The 27,633-nt window shown below is 44.1% G+C and overlaps 1 protein-coding gene across 3 annotated transcripts in view; it reads left to right on the top strand.

The window, feature by feature from the left end:
- Positions 1-641: 641 nt before the first annotated feature.
- LOC123747665 (E3 ubiquitin-protein ligase TRIM32-like) overlaps positions 642-27,633 on the top strand; it is a 335,458-nt gene continuing 308,466 nt past the window's right edge. The window contains exons 1-4 of one of the 3 annotated variants that reach the window (XM_069337358.1): positions 642-879; positions 1,059-1,227; positions 2,587-2,748; positions 18,054-18,123. In XM_069337358.1, the coding sequence (XP_069193459.1) occupies positions 18,118-18,123 (6 nt within the window). In that variant the 5' untranslated portion in view covers positions 642-879; positions 1,059-1,227; positions 2,587-2,748; positions 18,054-18,117. Of the gene's footprint in view, positions 880-1,058; positions 1,250-2,586; positions 2,749-18,053; positions 18,124-27,633 lie in introns of all 3 variants that reach the window. The other 2 variants (XM_069337357.1, XM_069337359.1) reach the window with 2 other exon arrangements.

Raw genomic sequence — 27,633 nt, 5'->3', positions numbered from 1 at the left:
AGGTTTAGTTCTGGGTCTATACTTGTCTGCATAAAAAGGCTGTTTGCAGGAAAACAAGGCAAGAATGGCAAATTACAAAATAGAAAACAAAGAAAAAAGTAGATTAAAAATTCTAAAGTAAAATAAACTTAATGGTAATTATAAGTAAAAAGGAAAAAAAACTTAATGGGAACTAGGAATGTAAAAAATTAACTAAAATAATTAATAACAATAGATGACCAAAAAAGTAAAAAAAAAAAAAAAATTATGAAATCTATACGATGAAAAGCTTGCTTACTATACTATTATAAGTACACTATAGTTGAATACTAAAGTTACACTAAAACAAACTGAGGTAGTTTAAATAGAGATACAATCAGGACACTAGATAATAAAGTTAATACTAGAGGACACAGGCAAAGTCTAATCTGTTAGATTAAGGACCTGCCCGAAACGCTGCACATACTAGTGGCTTTACAAGATTGTAAATACTATGCTATGTATTCTCCCAAACCCAATGTACCTTCTTGTATATAAATAAATAAATAAATAAAATAAATAAAAAATTAATTAAACGTCGGCAAAGATCAGTAACCAAAGAAAATGGGAAGAGGAATGTGGCGGGTAAGCGAGCCAGCGAGTGACGTCATCACAACAAAGGTTGCTATAGACGTCTCCACGACTCGTGAAGTTCGCCTGTCTTAAAGACCTGTGTCCACAATACCTGCCAAATTGTCCCTCCCACAGTACTCTCAGGACACTTATGGCAGTGTAAGTGTGTGGTGAGGCCACACCACTGAAGACATTGAGGATATACCACGAGGGAGAGACAAAACTGTTGAAGGAAGGAGTCACTGGCTCCACCTGACCACCTTGTTCCTCGCACTCTCATCATCCTCCGTAAGTACTGGAGTACTTTCTGCTCCACCATTGTCTTGGGGTGTGGACGTAGGCCAATGACATTGTTGGGGTGTGGTTATTGGCCTATCGAATGATTATTTTTATAATAATAATAATAATGATAATAATAATAATAATAATAATAATAATAATAATAATAATAATGAGAAAATCCACAGGGACTGTGTGATGTTGCAAACCCACGACCAAGGCATTGTCAGCCGCATACTCTACCACTGTACCACCACTGACTTCCTTAAAGTCTTGCAATCAGATTTCTACTGATATCACAGGAAGTCTGTGATATCCTGATATCACAGGAAGTCTTGAAGCCAGTCCAAGTTCTTTGTAAGACCCCCCAAGCACTCAGGTGAAGGGGAAGTATTGTAGTTGAACATTGTATGCCCAACTTCAGATACACTGAAAATCATACGAAGGTGATATACATCAATGAACAATCCACTGGGGCTGTGAGGTAATGCAAACATTGCAGGTTCGCATCGCCTCACAACCCGAGTGAATTTTCTCATTGTTGTATATCACTTTAGTGTGATGTTCTGTGTGTAAATAATAATAATAATAATAATTATATTAATAATAATAATATTATTATTATTTTTGTAATAATTTTTATATTATTTTTTTTATTTTTATTATTTTTTATAATAATATTTAATAATATTATTGTATTATTTAATATTATTATTATTTATTCAAAAGATTGTATATACAAAGAACATAAGAATTTTGTTCAATTGAAGGAACAGAAGTTACACATACTAATGAAGCCACTATTACGCAAAGCGTTTCGGGCAAAATTAATAATAATATAGAAATTTTGTAATTAATGTTGTGACAGGGTAAAACACTTAATACTATAAGAGAAGTAAGCTAACAAAATGAGAATGTTCAAGGAAAATAAAAAAATAATACAAAGAAGGTGATACTTAAGGATGACAAGTATAGACTATTACATTATGGAGTCAGTAGTTCTAGCAACAGTACAGTAGTTTATTTACATTAATTACTGAATAGAAATACAAGGTGTAATTTAGAAAAGCAAGTGAACTGCTCCTCATAACATTTTCTTGGAACATATCAGAACATAGAGTAACATAGTATAATTTAAGTTTAATTTGGCCAACACTTACAAATAACCATGTTCATAAAGGACACGAGTAAACACTTTATGAAAGAAATGCATGAAATTAGATGACATTAAATGTAGACAGTAAGTGTAGAAATTATAAGTGTGTCCTCGCTTGAACGAACTATATGGGGTGTAGCCAATTCCTTCCAGTGTGGAATTCGTTCCATCCGTCCGGCCCCAGCAACTCCCTTCTCCCCCCCCCCCAAAAAAAAATACACTCACATTAATACATATGCCCGCACACATTTGCCTTATGAAAAATTTAAATAACAAAGAATTTTTATTGCAATGAGTGCTGGTAAGGTGCATCTTTACCAGTTGAGTTTTGTAGTGCAAACTTTGTTAGCCTCAATATCCTGAGAGTGCCACACATATGAATATAAAATTGTTTAAAGAACAGTAACTTTTCTAACAAATGTACATTATACACTACAGTCTGTACATAAAGTACAGACCACATGAATCACACTACTGCAGTACACGTATATCACTTAGACTACACTTTGTGCATTTAATGTCATTAGAACTGTGCTGTACAGCTCAATTGGTTCTCCCAGGTAAGTTATGGCTAGTGCTGGGTGCTGGTCCAGTTGCCTGGGCATCCTCAGAAGGTGTGTCCTTGCTAGTGCTGAGTGCTGGGCCAGTTGCCTGGACATCCTCAGAAGATGAGTCCTTGCTAGTGCTGGGTGCTGGTCCAGTTGCCTGGGCATCCTTGGATGGTGAGTCCTTGCTAGTGCTGGGTGCTGGTCCAGTTGCCTGGACATCCTCAGAAGATGAGTCCTTGCTAGTGCTGGGTGCTGGTCCAGTTGCCTGGGCATCCTCGGAAGGTGAGTCCTTGCTAGTGCTGGGTGCTGGTCCAGTTGCCTGGGTATCCTCAGAAGGTGAGTCCTTGCTAGTGCTGGGTGCTGGTCCAGTTGCCTGGGTATCCTCGGAAGGTGAGTCCTTGCTAGTGCTGGGTGCTGGTCTAGTTGCCTGGGCATCCTCGGAAGGTGAGTCCTTGCTAGTGCTGGGTGCTGGTCCAGTTGCCTGGGCATCCTTGGAAGGTGAGTCCTTGCTAGTGCTGGGTGCTGGTCCAGTTGCCTGGGCATCCTCGGAAGGTGAGTCCTTGCAAGTGCTGGGTGCTGGTCCTGTAGGCCTACTGTGAAACCGTACCAAAAACTTTTTAATCTTAGTTTGTTTCTTTGTTGTGAGCTTTATTATAATATCTTTCATGTCCTTTAGGTGCAGGTAATAATCTGTCAGCTCTTCATTATCAGTTACAATAACCAAATCAAGCAGATCATTAACCTTTTGCAATGATGCAGTATATGGAATAGATAACACACTGCCATCTTCCTCTTCCACATCCTCATCATTATTACCAGTAACACTCTGGATAATCTCATTACCAGTTAATTCACCATAACCTGGATCATCAGCATCATTATCTAACCACTCATTCACATCAGAAAGTTGCAAATCTTCCTCACCTGCATCTCTGAATGTCTCAAAAATCGCATTATCAAAGCCCTCAAAATCATAGTCATCTTTGTCTTCATTCTAACCAGGTACCGGACTCAGAATTTTATTCCATGCATTCTTTAATGTGGTGACCTTCAACTCGGTCCATTCTTTGGCCTAGTTGTAATTTGCGTATTTAATTGAATATTTCTTGAAGTTTTCTAGTGTTCTACTAGCCTTCGTATCCTTAGTAGGCATCTCGTCTTCCTCATAGAGCAGAACTTCCATAATATCTGAATTCATAGCTCTTTTATAAAGCCTGTGAGAGCATAAATAACCCCTAATCCATAGGCTGTATTACAGATGTAGTGTTTGGTGGTAAAGCCATACATGTTATTTTGCCATCAGGCGATGTTAATTTAGCAATGGGGTGAGCTGGGGCATTATCAGTCAACAACATTACCTTTATCTCAGCAGGATGAATTCTACACATATTGATCTGCTGCTCTTTTACTTCTTTACAAAAGTGATTCTGGAACCAATCCTCAAAAATAATCTGTGTGAACCAGGCATTTTCTGGGGGGAGCCCCGTCAGCTCCCCGGAGCTTTACCGGCTGATATGCTAATGTCAGACTTTGGCATCAGTCATGTGTATGGAGTTCTAGGGCCTACCGGGGACCACGAGCCAGAACCTGGCCCCCTCAGAGAGGCAAGGGGAGCAATGGCCTATAGAAACCCCCGTGTGGTTGGAAGCATTCTATGTCTGCCATCGACCGGGTCAAGCATCCAGAAAGGTAAGCATTCCAAAACAAACCCCTATTCTGGTGAAAATTGCTACCTAAAGCCGAACTAGTGGATAGAACTCTTCAACAGAAAACAAGGAAACTAGTATGACGTCATACGTCACCGCGCCGCTGTCTGCGCAGCTCCCCCCTCCCCGGGAGGGGGAAGGGGGAGCCCCAGACCTCCCACGCCGGCTATCCACCCATCAGTTCTTCGGCTGATGCTATAGGCAATGGTTATGTGCTCCGGCTCCAGTGGTTGTTTCAGCACTGTACCTAGAGTGTGGTGTCTGTTTTCTAGGTGGTGCGTGAGCCGGGAGTGATTCTTCAGTACTCGGGCTGCATGCGCCTAGGGTTCCCTTCCCTAGGTGCCCTGTAAGTACTGTTCTTGGGGCTTGGGGCCACCTTCCACAAGTTCCTTGGGTCCTGCCCCTGCTTGGCCGTTTACTGCTTGGTTTTCGGCCGCTCTTTGTGTGCTCGGGTGTTCTGTCTCCCTTGTTCGCCTTAGAGTAAGGGGCAGTGTTTGCACTGGTGGGGCGCAGGGTACTGTGCAGCTTGTCTTTACCAATCATAGCAGCCGGCTCTGTTCCGCTTGGGTACGCTGTCCTCTTGCGGGGTTTTCTTTTTCTTTTTGTTTATCTACCTGGTGGGGGGTCTGCTTTCGTTCTTGCCCCTTGTGTCCCTTGTGTTCTGAGTATTTTCTGGTGGTACCCCTGCTAGGTCCCCGTGAGTGTACACGTCCCGGGGGTTCAGCTCTTAGAAAGTTGTTTGGTAGCTTTGGGTGCCGGTTAGCAGTACCCTGCCTGGGATTACCTGGGCGCGAGTCCTCTTAAAGTAAACGCTCGGAAACCCCTGGGGGCGCGCGCGGGTCCGATGGATGTGACCCCAGAGTCCCCCCCTCGATTCCAGCGAGTTTGAGGGTTGCTCTCACCCTTTGTCTCTGGGTGACTCTCTGTTTTGCCTCCGTCTGCTGCCTGTGGGGTCGGTGACACCTTCGACCCGGAGTCCTGCGAGTTTGGTTGCTCGTTGTGGCTCGGTTACCCAGTTGTGCTAACAAAGCGGGTGCGGGCAGCAGGGGCGTTGCACTTGAGCCTTGGTGGTGGCAACGTTCTCGTGGTTTTCTCCCCGGGGGCTGCCCCGTTGTAGTTCGTTTTGGGACTTGGGGGTGTTGGTTGCTTCGGTTCCATCCACGCCCCCTTGTCTTTCCCCTGGATCACCCTTCCTGCCTGCATCCGGTTCCTTACAGTCTGTAGGTTCGGGGCGGGGTTTTTGGTGGTGTTGAGACTCGGGCAGTCTCGGGAAATTCCCCTTCCGGGGTAGTGACGGGGGCATTTGAGCCTGTTCCTCCAGCCGTGTTGTATGAGTCTGCCAGTGGGCTCCCTTCCTTAGTGTTTTCACGGCTGCCCCGGTTTTCTGGTACGGCCGGGGCTTTGGGGGAACGGCTCGGCCCTGGGGCCTGTCGTGTAGGTTCTCGGGGCTGGGGAGGGGCTGACTTGGGGAGGCCTTGGCCCCGTTAGACCCCGTGGGGGTTTTTATCCCCCTCTAGGCGGGGCTTGTGGTTACGCGGAGTGGGGTCTTTCCTCCCCATTCGCCGTACGTGCTGTTGGACATCGACCCCTCCCGGGCTCGGTTCCTTGGCCTTTGAGTCGGTTGGTTCCGTCCTGTGGGTGGATGTTTCCTCCCACCCCTTTTTGGGATGGTGTTTTTGTCATGTTTCCCCGTTCGATGGGGTTCTGCGTGACTTCTGATCTCGGGTGCGCCTGCGCCTTCGTGTGCCTTCGGGACTAGTGTTGGCTTCTGTGTTCTCAAGGGTACGGGAAGCTTTTTCGCTACTTCCCGCATTATTGGAACGTCTGTCGGCTCCTCGTACTTGTCGCCCTGTTGGGCTCCTTGTCGCCCTGTTGGGCTCCTTGTCGCCCTGTTGGGCTCCTTGTCGCCCTGTTGGGCTCCTTGTCGCCCTGTTGGGCTCCTTGTCGCCCTGTTGGGCTCCTCGTCGCCCTGTTGGGCTCCTCGTCGCCCTGTTGGGCTCCTCGTCGCCCTGTTGGGCGACTTGTCGCCCTGTTGGGCGACTTGTCGCCCTGTTGGGCTACTTGTCGCCCTGTTGGGCTACTTGTCGCCCGGTTGGGCTACTTGTTGCCCGGTTGGGTTCCTTTTTGGGCTCTTTGCTTCTTTGGCCGGTTTTATTGTTCCTGCTTCCTCTTTTGGCTACTTTTCTCGTGCAGTAGTCCTGGCTGGCGCCTTCCCGCAGGGAGGGTGTGCGGTTCGGCCAGCGTGTTATGCGCATGCGCCGTGGAGTTTGTTTTGGTCTGGGCGGTGTTTCAGTGCTGGTGTTTTGCGCCCTTTTTGCCACAGTGCTTCGCCTCTCGTTCTTCTCCCTGGCTGCGGTATGTGCCCCTTCGCGCCAGGGGTGTCCTGGTTCCCAATTGTGGGGAGGACACCGCAGTTTTCCCTGTGTCATGGGTGTGGACCGCCTCCTTCGCCTCTCCCTGCTCTCCTGCGGGTCCAGCAGGGTCCGGCTCTGGCGTCTTCACCTGGCGGTGCTCCCAAGTTCTTCTGGGCACGGTTGAGTCATGTCAAGTTCGTGCCACCATTCGCCAGGTGAGTTTCTGCGGTCTGGCGTCTTTTGGCCGGGCGCTGGATGCGGTGTTGTTTATATACCTGTCTTTATTTAGGTATATTTTTGTACGACTGAGACCGTTCGCGCACCAGTAACTGTCCCTTTATCACCCCTTCCTGTCCCCCTCATGTGCATGTCCAACCCATGCTGGAGTCATTCAGGGGACCCTCCTTTTTTAATGTCGTGAGGTGTGGGGGTTGTAGGGTTGGTTCTGTACTCACCTGGTAAGGCTGGCTGTGCTTGCAGGATTTGAGCTCTGGCTCTTGGGTCCCGCCTATCTGGTAGAACTTGCGGGATAGTACCAGTGGAGTGCAGTGGTGCTATTGGCACCTTTGGGGAACACTGTATTACCATCAGAGGTCTGTGCTTGTTACACGACCTACTTGCGAGCATAAGCCTTCTTGCTGGTTCGTCCGTGGACTTCCAGGGCGCACTGGCCTGTTTTCGTATGGCAGTTCCGGCCCATCCTGGTTGTGGGGGTATGTGGGCCGGTGGACTGCTCCTAGCAGCTGCCTGGTGGGCCATCCTCTGGCCGGTCTAGCCTGGCCTTGGGCCGGGCTTCAGGTGTAAAAGAGCTCCTAGTACCTCATCCAGCAGGTATCGAGCGGGGTTTCTCCGCCGTCGGTCGCCTGGTGCAGGTTTCTGGGCCTGCAGGGTTTTGTCGTGTCTCCGTTGGCCCTGTCTGGGGTCTACCTGCTCCGTTCTCTGCCTTTGCAGAAGGGAGTTGCTATTTACATGTTGCGTGTTGCAGTGGTGCCTGTTGCTGCTGCTGCACATGTACATTGGTACCGTGTTTCACGGTGGCGTGTCCTTGTTCCTGTGTCCGACTGTGGAGTGGCACTTTGCTGCCGTTTTGTGCCTGGGGATTGCGTGGGGTTTTTGTCCCAGCCTGATTGTCAACCCCTGGTTGTTCTCCTGGGGTTTTTGTGCTTCTGCTCTTTCTTCCTGCCTCCTCTGCAGCAGGGATGTTCTGCGTGTGTTCTTAGGCGTTGGTCAGCCTGTGTCCTGTGATGTGCTTCTTTGTCTCGGTCTATTGCAGTTGTTCGTGCCCCTTGGTTCGGGTCCTGTTCTGGCGGCGACCCTTCCGCCGCCTTTGGTTTCCTAGCTTGCCCTGCCGTTTTTTTTTTTTTTTTTTTTTGGGTCTTGCGATGTCTCGCGTCGGACCCGTCGTTTCTGAACTCCTGGCGGGCTTGCATGCTTTGGGGAGTTTTTCTGTTCGGCAGACGTTCCATCTCCTTGTGCCGCCTGGGTTTCGGTGGTCGCGCCCGAGATCTTCTCGCGGCTCCGCCTTTTTCCTGGGCTCGGAGGGGCCTTGTCGGGGCTGCTTATGTTCTGCCTCGCGGTCTCGCCTCCGGTTGGTGGTCGGGTGGCTTCATGGTAGGTGTCCCACCTGCGTGCTTCTCTAGGCGGCAGTATGGGGTATTTTGGTGGTCCTTCCTTTTCCTGTCCCTTCTTAGGTGGTTACTCTTGTTAGCTTGGTTTCCTCTCGGCTTGGTTTTCTGGTGAGGGTTGGGGGCCGTCGTCTTGCCACATACTGTCGCCTCTTTTCGTGCGGCGCGGGCAGAGCCGCTTCAGCTTGCTTTCGGTCTTGGTGTTGCTTCTACACCGTTAGTCAGCTGTCTTGTGCGTCGTTTCACCTCCGGCCTGTTCGTGCGCCGCTTGCACCATCCTGGTCTCTGGTCAGCGTGCTCTGTCTTCTCCTCAGTTGGTAGTGCCCCTTCGGTTCCAGTGTGTTTTTTCGTCGGCTCTTTCCTTTCGGCCTTTGCCTCTGGGGGTCGAGTCGCTGAGTTTTCTTGCTCCTTCGGTTTTAGCGTTTTGGTTGTTTGGTGGCAGCAGTCTCCATCTTTTCTGGCGCGTGGTGGGGCTGCTGCATTCTGGAGGGGTCCAGGGTTTGTTGGTGCTTCGTTGGTCGGGCCGGGGGTGTGTCGTTTTTGTGTTCAGTGGCGGCCCTCCGCTGTTTGCGTGCCACGGCGTTTGGGTCCGGACCGCGTTTTGCGTTGATCCGGTTCTGTTCTTCCCGGTTCGCGGGTGATAGTGTCCCGGGTGGTCAGCCGTGTTCTTGCGGCTAAGCTGCCTGTGTTCTTCCCTCATGCCTGTGGCGTTCGTGGCTTCGCTGCTCTCGCTGCCGTCTGGGCGACGTGGCCTTGCGGTCTTTCGGGCATGGATTTTTGGTGTTCGTGCAGGGGCCTTGCTGCTCGTGGTTCTCGTGTTGTTCCCGGGATTTTCGGGGCTGTGGCGCCTTGGGTTGGCGTTTGCTGCCGGTTGTCTCGCCTCCTTGGGGGGTGCGTGGTGTCCGCCTCCCGGTTCTGTCCCTTTGACCTTCCTCTGTGGGTAGTTAGCTCAGGGGAGCCGACGGGGCTCCCCCCAGAAAACCAGCGTTGAATGTAATGAAACGCCATTTTCTGGGTGAGACCCGGAGGCTCCCCGGCAACCCTCCCTCCCTCCGGTCGGCGTTTTTCGCGTGTTTTGACATCCAGCCTCAGAACTGATGGGTGGATAGCCGGCGTGGGAGGTCTGGGGCTCCCACTTCCCCCTCCCGGGGAGGGGGGAGCTGCGCAGACAGCGGCGCGGTGACATATGATGTCATACTAGTTTCCTTGTTTTCTGTTGAAGAGTTCTATCCACTAGTTCGGCTTTAGGTAGCAATTTTCACCAGAATAGGGGTTTGTTTTGGAATGCTTACCTTTCTGGATGCTTGACCCGGTCGATGGCAGACATAGAATGCTTCCAACCACACGGGGGTTTCTATAGGCCATTGCTCCCCTTGCCTCTCTGAGGGGGCCAGGTTCTGGCTTGTGGTCCCCGGTAGGCCCTAGAACTCCATACACATGACTGATGCCAAAGTCTGACATTAGCATATCAGCCGGTAAAGCTCCGGGGAGCCTCCGGGTCTCACCCAGAAAATGGCGTTTCATTACATTCAACGCTGGTTTTTTGTGTTGTAGTAGATGACAGGTAATCTGTTCATGCAGTTTTTCAATGTTCTGAGTTTCGCAGATTTCCCAAGAATTGCGTACTTTGTTCGGTGACTGCCATCTGCGTTACAGCACAATAATGCTGAAATTCTTTCCTTCTTTAGCTTGCAACCAGGAGTTCTCTTCCTCAAGCCTGAAGGCCAAGGTGTTTCTTTGAAGGCATTTCCAGTTAAAGCCTGTTACATCTGCATTGTACACTTAAAACCAGCTTAAATTATTAGATATCATGTGGTGAGAAAGTTTATGCTTATATGCATTAGCACTTCCAACATCTGCACTTAATGCCTCGCCACAAATTTTCTTGTTAATGATGCCATACCTCTCTTTAAATTGACATACCCATTCAGTGCTAGCCTTGAAATTGTCAATGTTTAACTTTACAGCAAGTCTTTCAGCGGCATTTCTAATAGAATCAACTGAAACAGCAATTCCTTTCGCACCATGCTGTGTAAACCATTTAAATACAGACGAGTCCAAATCCGTATACTCAACAGGCTTCAATGTTTTCCTGTTGCCTATTGCATGAGTTTGAGCAAAGAATTTCTTAATATTATCCTCTGCTTTTTATATCACAAATTGTAGTTTTACCAATGTTGAATTCTTGGGCGAGTCGAGTGACAGAGTATCCACGCTCTACTTTCTCTGTGAAGTCAACTGTCTGATCAATTGACAAATGTTTTCTCTTTTGGTTTATACCTTCAATACCATGAATGCTGCTCTGAGACATCTTGACAGATTAAATGAGTTCAAACAGTAAAAATTGTTAAAATTTATCACAAAAATCCTTCGCACGTGAGCCTGATGTTTTTACCCCAGAAAGACGAGAAGCACATGGTGCCAGCCATCTCATCCAGGCCCAACGCATTAACATGACCTGTGCTTATTTTATAGGCATACTGAAAATTTAATGTACATATTGACTGTTACAAATTGTTTTATTTAAAATATTATTATTGTTATAATTAGTGAAATATTGTTAGTTTTGAAGTTTTATGCATTTTATACAGTACAGTTCTGTATTAACCCTTAAGCTGTGCATGGCATACATACACGACAGGACCTGATGGCAAAGTTCAATTTCTCAAATTTGCTCTAATGCTTTCCAATTTTTTGTGCATATTAGCAAATCCTGCAACTTTGTCTAAATGATCACAAACGTAACTTGTAAAGTAAGAAAATAAAAAATAATTATAAAATTGAATATTGAAAACTTCAGATATTGAGATCAGCTGCAAAAATATATATTATCACCAATTGTTCATTTGGTGTTATTATGCTCTCAGAATAGTATATGATCTTCATTTTCATAGATTTAGAATATATGTTTTCAGTTTAGTTTACTGTAAAAAATATCATCAATGTGGCATTTGAATTATGCGCCAAATTTAGAAAAAAAAATTGATAACTACAAATGTTTAGGGTTTGTGAAAAATCCATTCTAATAGGATTGTAGAACAGACAACTGTGAACATTATTTGTAAAAATGGTGAGAATCGGTCAGAAACTGAATTTTTTGAAGCTGACTCAAAGTTTTAGAGATAATTGAAGTTAAAGTTATCGACAATGAATTAGGTAGTTCTAATTCATTAATTTACTTACATGTTTTAATAAATGTTGTTTGACATTCGTGCTCGAATATGTGAAAGTTGTAGGTCAATATGTGTTGGAATGATGTCAAGAAAAAATACCCCCCCCCAAAAAAAAATAACAACTAAATACTGTACATGTATAAGGAAAATTATAATGATTTAGGGGATAAAAATGTATATAGTGGCACCTCGATTAACGAGTTTAATCCTTTCTGGCACTGAGCTCGTTATGTGGAAAACTCGTCTTAAGAAACAAATTTCCCCATATAAAATAAAGGAAATAAATTTAATCCGTTCCACTCACAAAAATATCCATACTTGTATGACATTTTATAATGTAAATATAATACTGCACATGTATTTATGAATGTTTTGTTGTACTATTTTCATGTTTACTTTACCTTATGAAGAGTCGTTGCTGGCTTGAGGGAGACGATGGGGAGGTGGGAAGGAGAAGAGGGGTTATGGTGTGGAAGGAGAATCCACTTCTGAATCAGGGGGGCTCTCTCGGGAATTTCTCCCCACTGGGACCGGATTGTGGTTCACTATCACTGGCTCTTCTTTTCTCTACTTTTCCAAAGAAAGTATCTATTGACAATTGCTTTTGTCTTTGTTTTAGGATGTTCTTAAAACGAGTCAGCAAATTGTCTTTAAAAATGTTCACACACCGGGGTGTCACTGCTTTATCAGGGCAGCTTTTCCAAGAATGCGGTCACCTTTTCAAACATTTCCAACACTTCACTGATCTCACTGGAAGAGGCAGCATCCTCCCTTACCTCCTCATCTCCTTACTAATGGTGCAAATTGTTGATGAGGACCTGCCATACTTCCTTGTGAGATCAGTCACACAGACACCACGCTCATGCTTTGCTATTATTTCCTTCTTCAAATCCACAGTAATTGTGTCTTTCTTCCTCTTGACAACACTATCTTTAGCAAGCAGCTTCTTTGGCGACATCTTGCGTTACAAATTGTAGTCACAAAACCACAAAATACCGAAAGAAAAGCGCAAATAAATGCAGAGGGATGCTTGTCGTGCGCGATACAACAACAACACTGGTGTCGGAGGCGTCCGAGAATTTGCAAGAACCCACGAGACGCTAGGAAGCACCATGTGGTTTTGCTCGTTAATAGAGGTGAAGCTCGTCAATAGAGACAAATTTGCTGTGAGTGGCTCACTCGTTACTCGAAAGGATCGTAGATACAGCCGCTCGTTAATAGAGGTGCTACTGTACTTTATAAAAGTGATAAAGCCCTGATCATCAAAACCGCCTAAAGAGACAAAGAAAATAGAATTTGAAATCTGTGAAAAACTCAGTCAAAAAAAATTCAAAGTCCCAAGTTCTGCCAGTTAAGAACATAAGAACATAAGAACAAAGGTAACTGCAGAAGGCCTATTGGCCCATACGAGGCAGCTCCTATTCTATAACCACCCAATCCCACTCATATACTTGTCCAACCCGCGCTTGAAACAATCGAGGGACACCACCTCCACCACGTTACGCGGCAATTGGTTCCAGAAATCAACAACCCTGTTACTGAACCAGTATTTATCCAAGTCTTTCCTAAATCTAAACTTATCCAATTTATACCCATTGTTTCGTGTTCTGTCTTGTGTTGATATTTTTAATACCCTATTAATATCCCCCCTGTTATGTCCATTCATCCACTTGTAAACCTCTATCATGTCACCCCTAACTCTTCGCCTTTCCAGTGAATGCAACTTAAGCTTTGTTAATCTTTCTTCATATGAAAGATTTCTAATTTGGGGAATTAACTTAGTCATCCTACGTTGGACACGTTCAAGTGAATTTATATCCATTCTATAATACGGCGACCAAAACTGAACTGCATAATCTAAATGGGGCCTAACCAGAGCAAGATATAGCTTAAGAACCACACCAGGTGTCTTGTTACTAACGCTTCGATTAATAAATCCCAGTGTCCTATTCACCTTATTACGAACATTCATGCATTGATCCTTTTGTTTTAAATTCTTACTAATCATAACTCCCAGATCCCTTTCACAATCCGACTTCGCAATCTCAACACCATCTAGCTCGTATCTTGTAACTCTATCATCATTACCTAGCCTCAGAACTTTACATTTATCAGCATTAAACTGCATTTGCCAATCATTTGACCATTTCAAAACCCTATCTAGATCAACTTGAAGTGATAGTGAGTCCTCCTCCGAATTAATTTCCCTACCGATTTTCGTATCATCGGCAAATTTGCAAATGTTGCTACTCAAACCTGAATCTAAATCATTTATATATATTATAAACAACAGAGGTCCCAGGACAGAGCCCTGAGGTACTCCACTAACAACATTATCCCACTCTGACTTAACCCCATTTATACTAACTCTCTGTTTCCTTTGGAATAGCCATGCCCTAATCCAAGTTAATATCGCACCCCCAATACCATGAGCTTCTATTTTTTTAATTAGTCTTTCATGTGGCACTGTATCAAAAGCTTTGCTAAAGTCAAGGTACACAACATCACAATCCTTACCTCTATCAACTGCCTCAACTATGCTGGAATAAAAAGTTAGCAAATTCGTTAAACATGAACGGCCATTTGTAAAACCATGTTGCGACTCATTTATTAATTTATGTTTTTCAAGATGGAGACGAATTGTATTTGCAATTATTGATTCAAGTAACTTTCCCACAATAGACGTTAGGCTAATTGGCCGATAGTTTGATGCAAGTGATCTACAGTATCTCCTTTCTTAAAAATTGGTACCACATTAGCTACCTTCCATGACTCTGGCACTCTGCCTGACTCTATTGATTTATTAAATATGGTAGACAGTGGCTCGGAAAGCTCCTCTTTGCATTCTTTAAGCACCCTGGCAAACACTTCATCCGGCCCTGGGGATTTGTTTGGTTTTAGTTTTTCTAATTGTTTAATTACATCCTCCCTGGTAACTGCTAAACTAGTCAACCTGTCCTCATCTCCACCCACATAGACTTGTTCGGCTGAAGGCATATTGTAAGTTCTTCTTTAGATATACAGATATAAAATATTTGTTAAAAATACTACTCATCTCCTTGTCATTATCCGTTATTTGACCTGTCTCAGATTTTAATGGACCTATCCTTTCCCTAGTCTTAGTTCGATATAACTGAAAAAACCCTTTAGGATTTGACTTTGCTTGCTCTGCTATGCGAACTTCATAGTTTCTTTTTGCTTTCCTAATCTCTTTTTTAACATTTTTAACCAGTTGTATGAATTCCTGTTCTAACCTGACTTCCCCATTCTTAATCCTTTTGTACCAAGCTCTCTTTTTACCTATAAGGTTCTTTAAATTAGTTGTTATCCACTTTGGGTCATTAGTATTCGATCTATTCAATTTGTATGGTATACTACGTTCCTGTGCTCCGCTTAGAATATTCCTAAACAAGTTATATACTAAATCCACATCGAAACCCCCTTTTACGTCACCTGTCGCTGGGTTCATGTCTCTCTCTCTAAGACCGGCCCACACCCCATACCCAAGACTTTCCAATCTATTTGACCCAAAAAATTTCTTAGGCTATTAAAATCAGCTTTTCGAAAATCTGGCACTTAAACAGAATATTCTCCTACAGGTCTATTCCATTCTATGCTAAATCTGATTACTTTGTGATCACTGTTCCCTAGCTCACTCCCTATTTTGATGTCATTAATTTGTGTTTCCCTGTTAGTTAACACTAAATCTAAAATATTATTTTCCCGCGTTGGTTCCTTAATGTGTTGCGTAAGAAAGCAATCGTCAATTAATTCTAGAAAATCTTCTGCTTCACTATTCCCTGTTTTGTTCACCCAGTTTATTCCACTAAAATTAAAGTCACCCATGACATAAATACTGTTAGATCTAGATGCTCTAGATATTTCATTCCATAGATGCTTTGCTTCCATTCTGTCTAAATTTGGTGGCCTATATATAACTCCTATTATAATATTATTTGCTTTTTCGTTTAATTCTATCCAAATAGTTAATGTGTGTGGCTCAGTTTTGATTCCCTCTTTGAGACTACATTTCAAATTGTCCCTAACATATATGGCTACTCCCCCTCCTCGTCTAATATAGCTATCTGTGTGAAATAGTTTAAATCCATTTATTTGATATTCAGCTAATAGTTCTCTATTTTCTACATTCATCCACGTTTCGGTAAGTGCAATAATATCTATTTTTTCTGTGCAGACAAGAGCATTTAATTCATTAATTTTATTTCTTAGACTTATACTGTTAGTGTAATATATCCTAAGTGAATTGTTATTTTGAGGCCCTTTTCTTTCCCTGATCATTTTGCCAATTCTTTTCTCCCACGAATACATACTTTTATTACCTCCTTCCTCCAAATCAATTCCCATACCACTATCTACTAACAGTTTAAACCCAAACAAACACCTCTAACCACTGGTTCCAATGAGTTCGCAACAGCAACAACCCCAGCACTCGATAGATGCACCCCATCACGAGCATACATTTCATTTCTTCCATAGAAGCGTTCCCAGTTGTCTATGAAAGATATTGCATTTGATTTGCAATATCTTTCTAGCCGGCAATTGACACCAAGTGCCTTCGACATCCATTCATTTCCCACTCCCTTTCTTGGAAGAATGCCACATATGATCGGGATCCCTTCCTTGCTCCTAACCAATTCAATGGCTGTCCTAAATCTCTGTATTAGTTCCTCACTCCTAACTCGCCCAACATCATTACCCCCTGCACTAACACAAATAATGGGTTTGTTCCCATTTCCCGTCATAATATCATTCATGTTTTCAACAATATCACCAATTCCAGCTCCCGGATAGCAAACCCTTAATCTGTTCCCCCTATCTCTGGCACAAAACGTTCTGTCTAAATACCTCACCTGGGAATCTCCCACAACCAAAATTCGCTTCGGTACCGCCCTAACTTTCTGAATCAGTTGTGAGTGATTTATTGGGTGACCAATTTCATGCTATCTTGACATAGTTAGGGATGGGTATGCACTCTCCAGGATGTAGAGGTTACATCAAAATGAGATAATAAACAAAGGAGACAAAAAAATATATATATATTTTTTGGGATATTGGTGAAAGTAACAGATATTAACATTAGGCAATACATTTTTATGATATATAACAAAATAGAGCATGATAGCATACTCATTATTATTGGTATTATTATGTATTACTCAGCAATGCTATACAGGCACCAGCTGCATATCCACTTTGTGGACACTTCTTGCTACTATTCTTCTTCTTTGTACATTGGACAAGTGCTTGCATCTCTTTATCACTGCATTATCCATCAGTTCCAGTTAACAGGAGCTGTTCTCCTTATCAACAAAATGTTCTCCTTTTTAAAAAAAATTGTCTAAAATACATTTCTGAAAATATTGGGATGAAACTTGCATGATGCTTATGCCAATAAGTTGGAGATTTGTTTAACATTTAATATTAATTTTTACTTAATTCAAATATTTTTTTGCCCAGCCCCAGCTTTTACAGCCCCCATTTACAGCCCAGGCTGTAGCAGCTTAATGGTTAATGCACGTGGTTTGTATTACGTAGGCTGTTAGAGAGGGGAGGGGTGGCAACCGAGAACCCGCTATACCCCCTTCCCCATTCCTGCCCCACCCTCCTTACTCCTGCCCACCCTCCTTACTCCTGCCCACCCTCCTTACTCGTGCCCACCCTCCTTACTCCTGCCTACCCTCCTTACTCCTGCCTACCCTCATTATTCCTGCCCACCTTTCGTACTCCTGCCCAACCCTCCTTACTCCTGCCCACCCTCCTTACTCCTGCCCACCCTCCTTAGTCCTGCCCACCCTCCTTAGTCCTGCCCACCCTCCTTAGTCCTGCCCACCCTCCTTACTCCTGCCCACCCTCCTTACTCCTGCCCACCCTCCTTAGTCCTGCCCACCCTCCTTAGTCCTGCCCACCCTCCTTACTCCTGCCCACCCTCCTTATTCCTGCCCACCTTTCGTACTCCTGCCCACCCTCCTTACTCCTGCCCACCCTCCTTAGTCCTGCCCACCCTCCTTAGTCCTGCCCACCCTCCTTACTCCTGCCTACCCTCCTTACTCCTGCCCACCCTCCTTAGTCCTGCCCACCCTCCTTAGTCCTGCCCACCCTCCTTACTCCTGCCCACCCTCCTTAGTCCTGCCCACCCTCCTTACTCCTGCCCACCCTCCTTACTCCTGCCCACCCTCCTTAGTCCTGCCCACCCTCCTTACTCCTGCCCACCCTCCTTACTCCTGCCCACCCTCCTTACTCCTGCCCACCCTCCTTACTCCTGCCCACCCTCCTTAGTCCTGCCCACCCTCCTTACTCCTGCCCACCCTCCTTACTCCTGCCCACCCTCCTTACTCCTGCCCACCCTCCTTACTCCTGCCCACCCTCCTTACTCATGCCCACCCTCCTTACTCCTGCCCACCCTCCTTTCTCTGGCCCACCCTCCTTACTCCTGCCCACCCTCCTTTCTCTGGCCCACCCTCCTTACTCCTGCCCACCCTCCTTACTTTTGCTCAAAGCACAATACCTATGAAAAATTATTAAATTTTTCAAAAAATTTACTGTTTTGGTAGGAAAAATTTAGTCATAGGAACCTTAAATTTGTTTTATTTTGCCTAATAGGTAATACTGCTTCCATCTCTGCTCGGCTCCCAAGGACGATAGCAAACACAACTTCTGCCCATTAATGATGGTAAGGACAATTTTATTCCTACTGTACTACCAGTGTGTGTGTGTGTGTATCATATTGTTATTAACTAGTGATGGTAAGTATATTTATTATGTTGTCATTAACTAGTGATGCTGAGTGTATTAACCCTTTAAGTGCACAACACATCATATGATGGGTTGAGTGACTTGCAGTAACTTGTGCTTTACATCATACGATGCATTGGAGTACCGCGCAAGATTTAAAAGGCCTGCGGGGTAGAGTGGGCTCCCATACGCTGCTTAGGAGCTATAGTAAACAGACGCCATTTTGTAAAAAAAATCCAGCTCACGCTACCATCGCGTGGGAGGCATCAGTTACCCAGCAGCCATCATGTCGAGCGCATGGCCGAACACTTCCCGGGCGCGCACCACGCAATCACTCGCCCAAGAGCAAATAACCAGTGAATTATTTTCTGATGGTGAAGAAAGTGATTTTGATAACTGATATTGATAAAGACTACACACAATTGACTGATGATAGTAGCACGGACAGTAAAAATGAGATACAGCCTCCTCCCATGGCGAGGCCTATATGCTCACCCATACCACCTTGCCCAGTGTCTACTCCAATTCACCCTCGACCACACAGTTCATGTGATTATTTAGAGTCTGAGGATATTTTCGGTGACAAGTCAGAGGAAGGTGACTCTTTTTCTGGTTTTAGTGAAGTGGAATCAGAACATAGTGTTACAGAGCCTGGTGCCAGTACCAGTGGTGTTACTGGGCGAGAATTTGTTACGTCAGCAGCGTCTCGCCCAGCCAAGCGCCACCGCATGGAACAACATGAGGCACCAAGAGTAGTGTAGTGATGGTGATGTTCTCGGGTAGTGTACTCACCTAGTTGTGCTTGCGGGGGTTGAGCTCTGGCTCTTTGGTCCCGCCTCTCAACTGTCAATCAACAGGTGTACAGGTTCCTGAGCCTATTGGGCTCTATCATATCTACACTTGAAACTGTGTATGGAGTCAGCCTCCACCATATCACTTCCTAATGCATTCCATTTGTCAACCACTCTGACACTAAAAAAGTTCTTTCTAATATATCTGTGGCTCATTTGGGCACTCAGTTTCCACCTGTGTCCCCTAGTGCGTGTGCCCCCTTGTGTTAAACAGCCTGTCTTTATCAACCCTGTCGATTCCCTTGAGAATCTTGAATGTGGTGACTATGTCCCCCCTAACTCTTCTGTCTTCCAACGAAGTGAGGTTTAATTCCCGTAGTCTCTCCTCGTAGCTAATACCTCTCAGCTCGGGTACTAGTCTAGTGGCAAACCTTTGAACCTTTTCCATTTTAGTCTTATGCTTGACTAGATATGGACTCCATGCTGGAGCCGCATACTCCAGGATTGGTCTGACATATGTGGTATATAATGTTCTGAAAGATTCCTTACACAAGTTTCTAAAGGCCGTTCTTATGTTAGCCAACCTGGCATATGCTGCTGATGTTATCCTCTTGATATGAGCTTCAGGGGACAGGTCTGGCGTGATATCAACCCCCAGGTCTTTCTCTCTGACTCTTGAAGTATTTCATCTCCCAAATGGTACCTTGTATCTGGTTTCCTGCTTCCTACCCCGATCTTCATTACATTACATTTGCTTGGGTTAAACTCTAACAGCCATTTGTTCGACCATTCCTGCAGCTTGTCCAGGTCTTCTTGAAGCCTCAAACTGTCCTCCTCTGTCTTAATCCTTCTCATAATTTTGGCGTCGTCAGCAAACATTGAGAGGAATGAGTCTATACCCTCTGGGAGATCATTTACGTATATCAGAAACAGGATAGGTCCAAGTACAGAGCTCTGTGGGACTCCACTGGTGACTTCACGCCAGTCTGAGGTCTCACCCCTCACTGTAACTCTCTGCTTCCTATTGTTTAGGTACTCCCTTATCCACTGGAGCGCCCTACCAGTTACTCCTGCCTGTTTCTCCAGCTTATGCATCAACCTTTTATGGGGTACTGTGTAGTGTGGTGATGTTCACGTGCTTCCACCTTATGTGCACGTAGCGGCCGTACTGTGCGTAGACGGGCTTCAGCTCCTGGTCCACTGTGTACATCACTTCCTCGCCATCGTGCCCCTGTTGCGTCTCGCAGGACACCAGGTGTACTAGTGTGGAGTGATGGTGCTGGTTTTATTCCTCGAATTCCTGCCTTTGACAATAAAGATGGGATTACCGAGCTTTTTCCTGATAATGGAGAGGATATGAGTGAATTTTACACTCATATCCTATTTTATTTTACAGCATTCTATGATGAGCCGCTCATGGAATATATTGTACACCAAACGAACCTTCATGCAGCTCATCTCATTAGAAGAGAGATAACAGAATTTTCACGATTACAAAATTGGAAAACCACCAATGTAGGTGAAATGTATGTGTTTTAGCAATATGTATGTTGATGAAGCACAGTGTCAAACACGCTATCACAGATTACTGGAGCAAAGATCTGACTATTTCAACACCTTTCTTAGGGAAATATATATCCCGAGATAGGTTTCAGATACTCCTCAGGTGTCTGCATTTTGCAAGTAATGAGGACCGGACAGAGGATGATAGACTTTGGCGAGTGATGCACTATATGAATGAAGTGATTGATAAGTTCAGAGATTTTTACGTACCAGCACAGAAGCTGGTGATTGACGAATCCTTTGTGCTTTTCAAAGGACATGTTTCATTCAAGCAGTATATTCCCTCCAAACAAAACAGATTTGGATTGAAATTCTTTGTGCTGTGTGACTGTGAAACAGGATACGTGTTACACATGATTCTGTATTCAGCTAGCGATGTAGACATTCCCGGTAACGACGAACATGGTTTCTCGGGTAGTGTGGTGAAGTCACTGATGGCACCATGGATGAACAAGGGCCACATCTTATACACAGATAATTACTATACAAGTCCATTGCTAACTAAGTTTTTGGTTGAAAATAGAACTGGATTGGTTGGCACAGTAAAGGCACGAAGGAGGGAAATGCCAGTGTTTGATGGTAGACTTGCAGTTGGTGAGTGCCAGGTATGGAAATGTGATCAAATACTCTCGGTTCGGTGGAAAGACAGAGAGAAGTGAACATGCTGACAACCATTCGTGAGGGTACAATGGTGAACAGTGGCAAGGTGAACTGTGTAACGAAAGAACCAGTATATAAGCCAGATTGTGTTCTTGACTATACTGTAATATCAACATGCGTTTGATTGATAAGGCTAACATGATGGTTGGCACTATCGAGTGTGTGCGGAAAACATTGAAATGGACGAAAAAAGTGTTTTTCCATCATGTTGACATGAGCATGTTGAACTGCTATAATATGTGTCTGGTGAAAACTGGACGTAAACCTAGTTTCCGTGCGTTTGCTTTTACACTTGCAACACAGTTATTAGCAAAGTTTGGTAAAGATGTCCCTGGCATGCAAAGACCAATCATGAACCCAGTGTTGCAGCATGCTGCAACACCCAGGCTTGCTCACATGGAGGCCTTTCAGCAACACAGACTAAAACATTTGCCACCAGCTGGAAAGCGTGCAATAGGCCAACGTGAATGCCTAGTATGTAAAACAACAAAAAGGAGAGTACAGAAACGTAAAGTGGTGCAAACATGGTGTGAAGCGTGTGCAGTTCTATTGTGTGCTGTCGACTGCTTCAACGACTACCACTCTCTCCAAGAATTCTAAATGTGCAATAATAGTGCAAAAACCTGTACATAGTGCATGCTTGTGTGTACATATAATAATGAACATTGTGATACATAATATAATGGCGTAATGGAAAACATTTGTGTGCTCATGTGTATACTCAATGTATGTAACATTTATTGACAATGACTGTGATGTAACATTATGTGCAACACAATTAGTGACTAATATTGCTAATAAAATAGGCCTAGACACTGTAAATAATGCCGCGAAAATAAATTCGTGGCAACTCTGGCTGCTTGAAGACCGCGCACGACGCCTCTGGGACGCACCGTGCATGAGCGATCATGCATGGTGTGACGTCATCGCCCATCTTGTCGGCTCAATTACGTCATCGGTAAGTTCAATTGAATTTTTTGTTCTCATGGTCAGGGAACACGACTTAACAGGTTAGGAAGAAAAATTTTTTTTTTTTTTTGGTATGCGCCTGTGGGTGACAAATGCTAAATAGCCTGGAGCCACACAAGGGTTATTCTTGGTGTTTTCATTACCCAGTGATGGTGAGTGTATTCATCATATTGGCATTACCCAGTGATGTTGATTGTATTAGTCATAGTATTATTAACCAGTTTTGTTGAGTGTATTAAACCTCTGAAATGCATTAGTGCCTAATTTCGCTCGATCAAGGGGTGCGCATAACACCTTAACCACTGCACTGTGCCAAATGACATGCTTTTTGCCAATAACTATCCCCACCGACAAAAGTTTTTTTCTTTTTGTACACGGTCAAAACACGCTCGCGGTAGGTTGGATACAAAATGAACTCTAGGGACCCCCCAGTGAGAGGCAGCTTTCTTTGAAAAAAATTCCCAGAATGTCCTACGGCTGCTGGCTGGGTTAGTATTGAGTGAGTAACCATGGGGTGGTGCACACGCCTCTGGCTCCCAAACACCTGTCCGACGCAGTGTTGATCTGTCGGTGAAATTCAGACCTTATAGCTTGAAGAACATAAGGGTCATGATATTGATGAAGCTAGGCGCAATAAGGACCTAACACAAAGGTCGGATGCAAGTGATACCACGCCTATTAGGATGATACAGCGAGCGTATCCAGTTGTAGCTGTGAACGCCACCCATGCCCACCTATGCCATCTCCAATTTATATAGGTGATACATAGATGAATTGTTTTCTGGGTTCAGTGATGATGCATCTGATACAAGTAGCATAGATGAACAGTGTTAGCGGTTTCCATGGTGGTGTTTTCCATAGATATTTTCAAGATTAGCTGAATCTCTTCTAGAATGGCTGAATCTCTTCTAGATTGACTGACACTTGCTATAAATGACTGAATCTTCCAGTCAGGGACCTTACAAAGCGATATTTTTAAGACTACCTTACGCATTACGAGCTTGGCTACATACCACTTACAAGTACTAAAGCCAAGGGTGTACGTGAGTGCGTTATTTGCAAGCACACAAAACAAAGAAACAGCGAAAATCTATCTGTACCTGGTGCAACGAGAGCGAAGTCGCGCTTTGTACCATGGACTACTTCATTGATTATTACTCACTTCGGAAGTACTGATTGTGTAATACAGTGTGTTAGTGTGTAAATAGTGTGTGAAACTATACATATTGTAATCTTAGTGAATTTTTAGCAAGTAATATTGCAACAATAAACATTGTGGATACATTACAGACACAGTATCACAGTTCCATGGAACATTATGAACGTTCTGTTGTATACATATTGTTAATAACAAAAATATGCATCATATACAATAAAAAAAACTAATAAAACCGCATTGGAAATACATAGAACAAATAATTGAAAATATATTTGTGGCAACTCTCAATGCTTGAATGGCCTGCACGCTTGTTTCTGGGAGTTTCTGGTACAGGCGACCAGCCATGATGACGTCACAGCGCACCTTGTCCACGTCCCCACAGCTAAAGTAAGTGTAATTTTGTATTTATTTTTACATAGACATACATGTTCAGGGTTAAAAAAACATTTTTTGTGGAACACTTGATTTCATGTGCACGGGGAATGTTACAATAAACTCGGCGCATCACAGTGGTTACGGCATTTGTAGGTATATTGTAGGGTTCAAAACTTGGGTACAAGATGGATTCCTGAGGTGTTTGCCAGCTTGAAAAAAATTCCCAGCATTCCCCACGGTTGTGGGCAGGCTCATATTCAAGGTAGCAACCATTTTGTATGTATCCATATTGAGCTCCCAGTCTCTAATTGGCCATGTTTTTGAGAAAACACTCTCTGATGTTGAAATACAGGGCATATTCCTTGAAGATGAGCATGCCAGTGATTTTGATAACTCAAATCTGGAAAAAGACCTAAGACAGGTGTCTGATACTAGTGATACTGATATTGAAGTGAATGATGTGGAGAGTATGTACAGTACACAGCTCTCACAGCCCTGCCATACCGGCCTAGGTCATCACCATCAGTGGAACAACACAAATGAATTTTTGTATGTTCCACTGAACATTTAGCGCCAAATGCAATTTGTTTGGATTATCCGGGAATGCTTTAGAGTAGGGTTCGTTAGAGTGAGGATGCACTGTAATTGAATCACTAATATGCTCACAATACTTTTTGAGTATAGCGATGGATCACATTTTATTATATAAATATATCACACTACACACTATTGAATAACATTACTGGAAAAAAAGGCAGAAAAAAAAATCAAAGACATTGAAATAATTAAGTAATAATATTTTTGTGGCAACTCCCGTCTGACAGCTCGGGTGGAGCTGACTGCCTCCGATGATTACTCTGTCAACGCCTCACTTTTGCCAGACTTTCTCGCCCTACTGTGGTCAAAATATGTCACAAATTATTTTCTATTTTTCCCATGATCAGGAAACACAAATGAACACTTTTATAAGACGTGTTGCAGGCTAAAATCGCAAGAGAGCAGCCCAAGGGTTAACAAAAACCAACTAATAATATCAGGGGTTTCGCGGCCTGATGAGCCGCGAAACATCATAAAACCAAAACACGCTGAGTCCCTGATGAAGGTAATGCCGTCATCAATTAATGCATTTTTAAAAATCCCATTTATTGTCCGAATATTATGGGACTGGTTTTAAATGTGCCCTTTTATATTGTGAACAGTTTGATAGCAAAATGAATGACGTAGCATGAAAATTGAGGTTAGAAAGCTGAAAAGAGTACAGTTCATCCTCACTAACGAACCCCGTTCTAGCGAATTCCCAGAAGATCCGAACAAATTGAATTAGGTACTAAATGTTCAGCGGAACATACAAATGTTTGATTAAGCGAGGATTGTTCATCCAAGCAGTCACCGAGACCGAGCGTCGGAGGTGGCTGTCATCATCTATGATTCGCCAAAGTGTAAACAGTTATACAGTGTTTTATTATGCTTACCCATTGTTTCTAGGGATAAATGGTTGAAGGATGATAAAATGGTATCAAAGGTCATTGGTGAGAGTTGTTGTCAGGGGGGCAAGTGGTGTCAGTAGTTAGGGTTTATTGTTAGGGGAGAGGCAGGTGGTGTAAGTTATTCTCATGGAAGGCAGGTTGACAGTGGTGTAAGTTGTCAGGGAAGCTGGAGTAATAGTGGTGTCAGGGGAGGCTGGTTGTGTCAGTGGAGGAAGTTGTCAGGGAAGCTGGAGTAATAGTGGTGTCAGGGGAGGCAGGTTGTGTCAGTGGAGAGCTCTGGCTCAAGTTATCATATAAATGGCAACACGTGGCTGGCGCCTCCATGGTCCACCTCGATAGTTCACTCACTGTCTACTTTTCACCAAATTAGCTGAGAAAATGTTACCATTTCAGTTGTTTGCAACACAAAGCTCTATCATATTCCATAGTCAAAATGAACAATTTATTATAAATTGTGGTGTCAGTGGTGAGAGGATGTGTTAGGGGGGTGGAAAGGCGTCAGAGAAGGAGGGTGAGTAGAGACGCCAGCTGACTGCAACAGCACGTGCCTGCCTCGATACTAAGCTCACTTGCTGCTTTTGACAAAATTAGGAGAGAAAATTTTACCATTTCAGTGGCTTGTAATGCATCACTCTACCATATTCCGTAGTCAAAATGAAGAATTCATAATAAAGTGTGGGGTCAGTGGTGAGGGGATGTATTGGGGGGGGGAGGGAGGGAGGGGTAAGGAGGCGGCTAGCCTCTATGCAGTCAACATTGGGTCGAGTTTCGTCGAGGGCTGGGTTCAAGGCCTGGTCTGAGGCCTGGTCTGAGGCCTGGCCTGAGGCCTGGTCTGGCCCAAGGCCTGTCAGTCTGGCTGCCACCCTCCCCCCCACTCCTATACCGCCAACATGCTACAACCCCCCCCCCCCCCCCCCTCCTCCCCTCCCGCACCTAAATACCAGCGGCTGGCCCTGACCCTCCTTCCCCTACCACCGGCGGCCCGCCAACCACCCCTCCTCTTCAGTTTGTTGAGAAAATTATGTGATTTTGCTTTTTTTGATTCAATAATGCTCATATATGTAGAATTTTTAATCCAAATTGTTTGTAAGTGATTGTTCTGTCAAATGCCATAGTGAAAATGAAGACTTCATAATAAATGAATTGTTTATGAATATTTATGTAGACTGATACAGTTGGCTTATGGAAATCCTGGCCATTACATCATATTTGCGGCCACCAATAACAGTCACATAGTTTTGATTTTAATATGGAATTGTTTACAATTGATTGTTCTATCATGTGCCATGTTCAAAATGATAAATACATAATAAATAGATTTTCTGTGATTTTTTGTTTTGTTGATAGTGGATGTAGGACCTTTGGTTTTTTCACATAAAGGGGAGGGACAGCCTGGGGCTGACGGGTAAAACGAATTCCGCAGTGAAACGAATCGGCCTCGCCTCATATAACGCCTACGCCTCGTTCGAGTGAGGTCACACTGTATAAACATTTGAGTGTGGTTTGTGCGCTCACGGCCAATGCTCCGCCTTCGTTGCAGTGTGTGCCAGGTCGCTTGCCAGGCCAGCAAAAGAGTTAATCTTCATTGGAGATTTCAATTTACCGAGTCTAAGATGGAGAATGGCAAACACAAATGTCATAGCAGGGAATGACCCGGGAAATAACCAACCACAGGTCAGAGAACTTTTGAGATTCTGTGACAAATTCTCGCTCAATCAACAGATTACAGAACCAACTAGGAACGAAAACACACTAGACTTGTTTTCTAGTGTGTTTTTGTTGTTTTCTAGTTTTCTAGACTTGTTTTCTAGTGTGTTTTTGTTGTTTTCTAGTTTTTCTAGACTTGTTTTCTAGTTTATCATTAGTTCACAAACAATGATGAACTAATCAGAGACATCACAATCTCAGATACTTCATACTCAGATCATAAGCTCATTGAAGTGCGAACTAGCATAAATAACGGTAGTAGGTCTAAGAGACCCAACAAGCGAGAAGGAATATTCAATCAATTCAATTTTAACAATAAGAGGATCGACTGGGAAAAAATAAATGTAGACCTTGCAACCATTCAATAGGAGACAATCATAAACGACAAAACTCCCACACAGGGAATAGCTCAACTGACAGCTGAAGCTTACAAGGTCTGCTTGAAGCACGTGCCTGTGAGGAGGGGCAGAAAGAGGACCACTCTAGAAAGAGAACGCAGACAACTGTACAGGAGAAGGAAAAAAATAACGGAAATGCTTCGGCAGACACAACTATCACAAGTAAGGAAAATAAGCCTTAGCAGGGAGATCGAAGAAATAGAACAAACGTTGAAGCGATCATATGAGTCTGAGGAAATGGAATTGGAACAGAAAGTTATACAAGAGTAAGGAAAAATCCGAAATATTTTTTCACATACGCAAAATCAAAATCAAAAACCTCTACAAGTATTGGACCAT

This window comes from Procambarus clarkii, chromosome 37 (assembly GCF_040958095.1).
Source record: "Procambarus clarkii isolate CNS0578487 chromosome 37, FALCON_Pclarkii_2.0, whole genome shotgun sequence".
NCBI classification, from domain to species: domain Eukaryota; kingdom Metazoa; phylum Arthropoda; class Malacostraca; order Decapoda; family Cambaridae; genus Procambarus; species Procambarus clarkii.
The sequence above is the reverse complement of the archived record's forward strand: the minus strand, read 5'-3'. Positions and strand labels throughout refer to the sequence as shown.